The 8887-nt window shown below is 41.3% G+C and overlaps 1 protein-coding gene and 1 pseudogene across 1 annotated transcript; both read right to left on the bottom strand.

Annotated features, from left to right (window-relative positions):
• Positions 1 to 410: 410 nt before the first annotated feature.
• LOC112150712 lies at positions 411 to 4067 on the bottom strand (annotated as a pseudogene).
• LOC112150611 (interferon-induced protein 44-like) lies at positions 2481 to 7084 on the bottom strand. Its single transcript, XM_036211546.1, has 7 exons — positions 6483 to 7084; positions 5403 to 5451; positions 5117 to 5312; positions 4876 to 5028; positions 4620 to 4791; positions 4443 to 4543; positions 2481 to 4365 (listed from the first exon to the last, which is right to left on the bottom strand). The coding sequence occupies exons 1-7, from the start codon at positions 6952 to 6954 to the stop codon at positions 4171 to 4173; spliced, it is 1338 nt and encodes a 445-aa protein (XP_036067439.1). The 5' UTR covers positions 6955 to 7084; the 3' UTR covers positions 2481 to 4170.
• Positions 7085 to 8887: the final 1803 nt, after the last annotated feature.

The raw sequence follows: 8887 nt of genomic DNA, 5'->3' as shown, positions 1-8887 counted from the left end.
AACCTAGTTTAACAACAACAATTACCTCAGAGTAGAACGTGTAGGATGCTCATGGTCCTATTTTATCAATCTCAAATGAACAGTTGAAAATATCATTTCCGGAATCTAATGGAAAGCTTAATCTCCCGGTTTGAGCGTCTCAAAACCACGGGTTCAGGTTCGAGAGGCTCAGGTGCCTGTTTTGGGAAATCACCATTTACAAAAGAACTGCTGGAACTCTTCTCTGTTTTTGAGCTGACTTCTTAGGTTGACACAACCGGTTCTGCTGCTGGTACAGCTCAGGCTCGTAGCTGGTTGCCATGCCGCCTGTGCACTGTGCCAGAGTCCCGCTCTCGGACTTCGTAAGATACTGGACCAGTCTGTCGCACCACCATACCAGGGATCCACTCGTGACCCCCACCCACAGTGCATCACAGATACACTGCATCCTCCACTCCAAAAGAACGTTCTGCTGCACTGTAATCATGGCAGTCTTTCTGGTGATACTGTCTCTTTCTCACCCTCTCTTTGATGCTTGGCTTCAGAAAATCCAACCTTGTGTGAATGTGTGCGCAGAAACAGATCAGCTCGGGACTGTCCTGTAGTGCAGTGTGGGGTAGATCTGTACTGCAACAAAAACATTGAAACTTTATCATCAATGTTGAGGTGAGTGTGAGCCAGCCTCTTCATTCCTGCCTTAAATGTCTGGACGTATCGTTCTGCCAGGCCATTAGATGCTGGATGTCCTGGGGCACTTGTAGTGTGACAAATGCCATTCTTTTTGACAAAGGTTTTGAACTCTGTCGATGTGAAGGTAGTCGCATTGTCAGTCACAATTTGCTCTGGCAGACCAAAAGAAGAAAACAACCTCCTTAGTCTTGTGACAGTAGCTTGTGTGGTGATCTGTGACATGCGAAAAACTTCCAACCACTTTGTGTGGGCGTCGACCACTATCATAAACATGGTGCTCATGACGGGTCCAGCAAAATCTATGTGGAGTCTTTTCCACGGTTCTTCAGGGAACTCCCAGGGATGCAGGGGAACTTGAGGAGGTGTTGGTTTGTCCAGCTGGCATGTTTCGCATTCTCTGCAGACTCGCTCCACATCCGAGTCAATGCCAGGCCACCACACATATTTACGGGTTAAGGTTTTTGTCTTTACAATGCCTTGATGCCCTAAATTGGTCTCTTTTAGGACGCCCTCCCTCAGCTTGGAAGGGATAACAACCCTTGTTACCCAAAGAACACAACCTTGTTCAGTGGAAAGTTCATTTTCCCTTGTGCTGAATGCTTTCAGATGTTCATCTGGTTTCTTTGGCCAGCCTTCCATTATGTACTTGTAGACTTGTTACAATTCACTGTCTGTGCGTGTCGCTTGTGCCACCTGTTGTGCATTCAGTGGTGCCTCTTGGAGATGATCCGCTAGCAGTGAATGAACAAGCTCTGAGGTTCCAGCTGTTCCACAGTCGCTTTCAGGTAAGGGAAAGGCCATCCGCGTTACTGTGCTCTTGTGACCTGCGATAGACAATATGGTAGTCGGAGGCAGAAAGTATAATTGCCCATCGCTGGATATGAGCAGCTGCTAAAGTCGGCAGACCTTTGTGTTCTCCAAACAGTGTCACCAATGGGCGGTGATCAGTCACCAGTGTGAAATGCCGACCCCACAAGTACTGGTGAAATTTCTTCACTCCATAGACCAGTCCCAATGCTTCTTTTTCTATCTGGGAATATTTCTTTTCAGCAAGCAAGTTTATTTATAAAGCACAATTCCTACCCAAGGCGATTCAAAGTGCTGTAAAACAACATTTAAAAAAATCACAAAAGGAAACAAAGATCTATTGATAAAACACAAGTAAAATCATAAAAGTCAACAGATTAGAATTCAGGAGTTTAAAATATTAAAAACATACACATAAAATAGTTCCCATTTTAAAACACATTGCTAAATAAAAACGTTTTCATCTTGGATTTGAACATTTTCAGACTTGTGGCATTTCTTACATTTTAGGGAGATTGTTCCAAACCTTTGAAGAGAAATGCTTCAGCAATGCTTCAGCAGGGCTTAATGTCCGGGAAGCATAGGCAACAGGGCGTTCCTCTCCACTTGGCATGGTATGCTGGATGACTGCTCCGATGCCATATGCTGAAGCATCACAAGCCAAAGTGAGTGGTAGTTTTAGATCATAATGGGCTAGGACTTGGTCACTTGCTAGCAGTTCCTTGCATTTAAGGAAAGCAGTGTTTTGCTCCTCAGTCCATTTCCATGTGACGGTCTTCTGCAGCAGTTTGTATAAGGGTGCTAACACTGTACTTTGCTGTGGTACAAACCTCCCATAGTAATTGTACAGTCCCAAAAAGGCTTGTAAGTTGGTCACATTTTTTGGAGGTGGAGCCTCCAACAATTTTTTTTTTAGCTAAAAAAACAAGCTTAAAAAAAGATTTGTTTAACCAGCATGAAAGAGTTAAAAGCAACATGGTGGAAAACATGTAATAACTCCATTATTGACAAACTTACAGCAGATCTTTGACCTCGTCTGAGGAATTCTGAGCTTTGAAAATTAAGCTGGAAATGACAAAAGGTCTGCTTGATACTGCTTAAAGTTCAGGAACAGAAGGTAAACACTCATTTCCAGCAACATGGCACTTTATTTGTTTGTCTTTAATAACAAGCAGAAGATTGGGATTTATTTGTCAGTTTACTTCTTCCACTTTCAAAGAAAAAGACCACAGAATGATAATTAACTATGAGTACAGTATTTGTCACAATTAGGCAACTGACAGATTTTATAACTTTGTAATTCAACTTTAGTCAATTTGACATTACAACTAAGTGAATTCAAAAAAAGGAATTGTTTGTACTCTTAATATTCAAAGTTTTCATTTTTGTGGTCCAGCAAGATATTTTCATCCTGGGACCATAGAAAAAAACAGAATAGAATAGAATACAGTAGAACTGATTTACAAAAAGAGCATAGAATCAAGTCAAAACACAGAGAAGTAATAAAAACCAATTATAAAATAACTAAAAACACAGTAAGACATAGTAAAACAAGGCCTAAAATCAACTAAAAGCTCTCCTGAACAAAAAACTGCTTGAATTGGGATTTAAAAAAACTTAACAGTCAATCTGGAGCAATTGCAATGGGAGGGAATTCCAAAGACAAGGAGCTTGGAAGGAGACATCTCCTCTAGTCTTAAAGCAGGTTTTTGGAATGTTTAACAGATTTTGGTTGGAAGACCTCAAGGATTGGGCTGAAGAGTATGGGGTTAAAAGGTCAGAGATGTACGCTGTACCATGCAAGGCTCTAAAAAGTGCAGGTAAAATTTTAAAATCAATTTCAAATTGAATGGGTAACCAATGGAAAGCAGACAGTAGCGGAGTGATGTGTGTCTGTTTACTGGTTCCTGTTAAAAGACTTTCTGCAGTTTTGGACGAGCTGAAGACGGTTCAGCAAACGTTTGTTAAAACAGGTAAAAAGAGAGTTACAGTAATCTAAACTAGAAGAAATAAAAAGAATAATAGTTTCTACGTCAGATAGAGACAAAATACTTTTTAATTTTGCTATATAGCTTAGATAATAAAAACAGTTTTTTATTATCTATTTTGAGTGACCATAAGTCCTGATGAGTTATCTTGCACTTTTTGGGTTTTTCTACAACAGGAGGGATCTGAGAGATGATTATTTCAATAAGGAGAGAACTCGAAAGTGGAATTCAAAAGATTTCATTGTGAAAATATTTGTGAAACATTTAGCACAAAAATAAAAGTCTTGGTGGTTGGTCTCTGGTCTGGAGAAATCTTGCATGTTAATGAAGACCTTGGGCCAAGTACAGAGACCCCCCATTCAAGGCAGAGGTGTATGAGTTGGAGGAAGTGAGGAACTCTTGGACCAGACGAAGAGACCCAGAGCCCAGACGCCGATGGTGGGTAGGCAGGACCGTGCCAATCGAAGAGCTAGGATGGGTATGGGATGGTGGTGGGCCGGCGCAATGTCTGGAATGCGTAAAAAAGCAAACTTTACTTAATTTAAAGGCAGAAGTTTGATTGTGATTGGCTGTGAAGAAAGTGAGTACTTCAACTATTGGCATACTAATGCCTAGTGCATACTAATTGATGACGTGAAGAGTGACGATAAACACCCTACATGCCTGAGAGGAAGTAAATCTTCCTGATTGAAATTCCGCCAAAGCTTCACTTCCCAGTTGTGACACTGCTCAGCTGACCACTGATGTCATCAAAGAAGTTATCCACAAAGCGAAGCATCTGAATGACTGCACTGAGCAGCAGGATGTCGGTGTTTGTGTCCAATTCCAGCTCCTCACTGTAGTTCTTCACTGGAATGATGCAGGACAAAGGTACACCGACCCGAGCGGCGGCCTCCTGCATCTGGATCACAGGATGACAGGATTATCACAGACTGTTACAGAGAATGTACATTTTATTTTGATGATAATGATCTTTACCAGTTCTTTAATGTAGCTACTTTGGTAGACATTTCTGATGTCTTCTCTCACCAGAGCGCAGGCTTCATCTATTTTAGTGAGCAACACCAGCTGAGGGATCCCTGAAAACCAGCAGAAATGTCACCAACAGAAAAAGACCATTATTTAATTAAATGAATCGAGCCAAACTCTACTTACCCATCAAGTTGACAGTCCTACGGATAGCTTTCAGCTTCTCCTCTATCTTTGTGGACATGATGGAGATCTTGCTGGCGTCCAGGACATAAGTCACACAGTGGATCTTGTCTTTGAGATCTGGACTCTTGCAGAAACCGTGAGCCTCTGATTGCAGAGGAACAGAGGGGTTGAACTGCATGTGTCAGAGAATTATGGAGGAACTTGGTTATTATTCAACACTTCAGATGAATTTCTCACAGATTTGGATCAGATGTACCTGGTAACGGTCAGGCAGATGACCTTTAAGAATATTGCTGATGTCATCTATATCTGGTCCCGCCCCCACGTTTTCCTCCAGTCCCATGGTGTCACACAGGACGAGTGGCAGAGGTTTACCTTCTCTTCCAGCCTTCACGGAGTATGTTCTGAACTGTTGAGCACAAAGTGAGCAAGGTAAAATAAAAACAAAAAAAAAACTCTGTCCCTAATTTTACTTTTATATCTGTAGAGTTACTCACCTGTGTCGTCAGACTGGTGGAGGTGCTTCCAGCCATGGCCTGGCCGGTGACATGACCTCTAAAAACGGAGTTGAAAGAGTTGAAGAAGCTGGACTTTCCAGCACCAACAGGTCCAATAAGTAAAACCCGAGCCTGAGTCACTGAGCTGTTCAAAGGTTTGTAGAATTGAATGCTCTCCATCAGCTCGGTCTTTCTCCTGTGAACAGATACAAGAAACTTTAAAAAGTTTCTTTTGTCATAAGTACTAAGTGTACAGCCACAGTGGTGTGTATTAAATCTTTCTTACTTTGACTCCCAGATTACAGGTCTCCATGGTTTCACTATTTCAGCAGTCTCTATTAAAGCATAGAAACAAATATTATCTACTATATGCCAAATATTAACACATTTCAAAAACACATCACATTACATAATAACAGCATTTCAACAACTGATTCTTATAATTTCAGCAATAATTCTTGTAATGTGCTGCTCTTTTTGTCACATAACAGGTATTGTTAATCCACTGAAGTGTAACAATTTAGACATATCTTATGTTTGTGTCTAAAGTAATTTGACAAACACAAGGATGTCACCTTAGTACTGTGATGGAGTACTGGGTAGTCCTTCTACAGCTTCAACTTGAGTTATCTAGTTTTTCTTCTGCATCAGTGATTGTGACATTGTTAATGCTCTTAAAAAGTCTTCATTTAACTAAAACATGTCTATGTCAATATCATATTGCTTTTATAATGCACAAATGGAGGATCAAATCTGCAACTTTAATCAATTTTAGTTCATGATAAAAATAGACTATCTACTCTGAAAAAAGCTGACAGCCAACATGCAGAATCTGAGGCTTATGTTCCTCTGAAAGACTGCTTAATAAACACAATAAGACATTTAACCCACAACAACAGCACAGACAGGTTCTGGTTCTGGACAAAAAAAAAGGACACTTGATGTTAAAGTCTATATGTTCTAATATCTATATTATCTACCATGACTTATCATGCACTGATTAAAATATGACCAAAACTTTATTAGTAATACCTTAAATAATTTACAGCAACAAATAATAACTAAAACAATACTTGTGTTAATAGAAATACCCCAACACTGGCTTTTTCTTCTGTATTCCCTATTGAAATCTACCCTGAAGAACTTACTGCTCCGTTTTCTTCGTGTTCTCTTATCGGGTCCAGATGACCCCACCCTTACATTGAGGTGTTAGCCCTTCCACGACAAAGGTGGACAAGACTTCATGTCTGTCACTGGACACCAGTAAAGATCCACAATCATTGAAAAAAAATTAGGGAGGTCTACATTTGCTGTGGAATTATACTTTGTTGAGCATTTGATCAAAAACCAAATTTGTTGAACTTACTTTCCACCTGGTAAACTTCACACTCAGTCAGGTTGAGGTTGTTGCCGTGCATCTCTGCAGCATTGAAGTTATAATACTGCCCAGGATTACAGTAAACTATTGGTTGGCTTGCATTGACAAAAACTAAAGCTTCTCCGAAATAAGGACCACAGTTGCTGTGCATTTTTACTGCATATGGAGCATTAATGCATGGATATTTGTTGAGCTTTTCTCCACTGAAGGAGAACAGAAAGGCCTGATCATCATTTACATACTGTCCAGACTGACTGAACGGTCGTCTGGTGTAGCCTCCAAACACACGTCCAGAGTTGTTGTAGCCCACACACACAGTGGGATACTGGTTGTCACAGCGTAGGTGAAAAGCTGCTCCAGTGAAACCATGGATGCTGGCTTTGTAGAGCAACTTCAGTTTGAAATTTCCCAGCTGGGAGCAGATTGCTCTCTCCTGATTCGTGGTGAGCTTGGAGTTCATCTGGTCTGAAGATGCTGCTTGATCCTTTGATCCTTGATGATGACTGGAACCTTGATTTGGGGTGAAAGGAGAAACAGGAAACAGTCATGTTACTGAATAAATTACACCACTCTGTAAACATTGCTGTAAAAGCATTTCAACTCCAGCTGAACTGAAGCAAATTAAGTATTACAAAGCAGCTATGCTTTAAAAGTAAAACTGCTTTGTGTGGGATTATTTATTAGTCAAAACTCCAAACATTAAAGTGAAACATTTATCAAACGTTCTTTGTGGAAACGTCTTAAATCTGCGAGGGCTTCTCTGCCCCTGCGTGCTCATGTGCTCAGAAAAAGTCAGCGTGCGAGAGACTGTTAACTCCCGCGTGCATGAACTGGTCCTCGGGACAAGAGTGATGTGTGCGCGCCAGCAGGATCTCAGTAAGCACGCGCATGCGCAACCTTTTGTCATGTGCGCTCACGGGGTCTCCGGCTCTGCTTGCGGAGCAGCTTTCCACAAGTGGAAAATTTTTGACATTAGGGGGCGGAGACACAGGGCTGCTATGTTTTTATTATTACTGTTTTAACTAGTTTACTGATAAACAAGCTAAATTTATCACTAGCTTAGAATGGCGAACTGCATCAGCATCTTAAAGAAAACACTAAATGTGATGTTCATTTTATAACTTCTCAAAACATCTTTATTTATAAAGTCTTAACTGTTTTTAAAGGGTAACCAAACAGGGCAGTTGGAGGCTGAATCCATTCGCAGCCAAGATGAAAAAAAAAGGGGGGAGGGGGTGGCAAGTGGAGGTGGTCTGAGCGGTGGAGGTGTGGCTTGGATCTATGATTGACAGTTAGGCTAGCTTTATAAAGCATCAGATGGGTCTTCAATATGGAGAGTGATACCAAGCAAAGTGATGCAAGTTTCTCCACAGAACTTATGAGGAGGTTGAAGATTTTTCCCCTTCCCGTTCTCCCGCGGCCGGCGATCATGGTCCAGAACCTTATTGTTTTGAGCTGCTGGCTCAACATGCTGCTTTTGTAAAGCGGGACTGCTGGCGCATCTGAGGGTTTGCAGGTCCGAAGGAAACCCATGTCGGTGACTGGTAAAATACTGCTAGTATCATAGCTTATAAATGCTAAAGTATTAAGCAAAGAATCCAGAGTCAAATTTTAATTGCAAATTCCATCACCAGGACGGAGTTTGCTGGATTCATTGCCAATAGCACTCAACCTCTGTTCCCTAACTTCCAAGTCCACTGGAAAGTTGTGTAATGGTGCATCCACACCGAACGCAGCAGGTGCGCCAGAGGCGTCAAGTTTCAATGTAAATCAACGTTTAATCAATGTTAATTCAATGTAAAAACAGCTTGACCCGGTGCGTCAACCAATAAGGAACTTAGCTTTGGGCACGTGACATTTTCAGCAACTAGATCAAAGTGTAGAAATAAATATTCAAGATGGCGGCTCGATGCAAGGATTTTGGTCATGAAATTCCATTCATTTTCTACAACCCACATGGGCCGCTAAGTTCCTAGAAGCTGTCTCAGTTACCAAGGCGGGATCCATCCTGGATAGATTGTTAGCCCGTCACAAAGCTCATTGAGCTATATGGATGCTTACGCTAGCCAGCAGCCCGGTGGATAGCTTAGTGAGCTGGTGCGCTCAATTATGGTGCGGAGACTTACATCAGTCGACTAATCACAAAATTCAACTATAATACCTAGTCTCAACCTGTAGGGGGCAGCACACAGGCGGTTTCAGGAATTAAAAAGTTTATTGTCATTTGCCAAAAATTTGACAATGACCAACAGAAAGTACTTTCAAAGCATCATTATAGAGGTCAACAGCCAAAAAAAGTTGATTTGGTGTTATCCTTTAAGGTCGGATATCCCATTGTCCCATCAATGTTTCAGCATGACATGTGAATACTACGGTGGCCGACACGGCTCACG

The sequence above is a fragment of the Oryzias melastigma genome, linkage group LG4 (genome assembly GCF_002922805.2).
Source record: "Oryzias melastigma strain HK-1 linkage group LG4, ASM292280v2, whole genome shotgun sequence".
Lineage (NCBI taxonomy): Eukaryota > Metazoa > Chordata > Actinopteri > Beloniformes > Adrianichthyidae > Oryzias > Oryzias melastigma.
The sequence above is the reverse complement of the archived record's forward strand: the minus strand, read 5'-3'. Positions and strand labels throughout refer to the sequence as shown.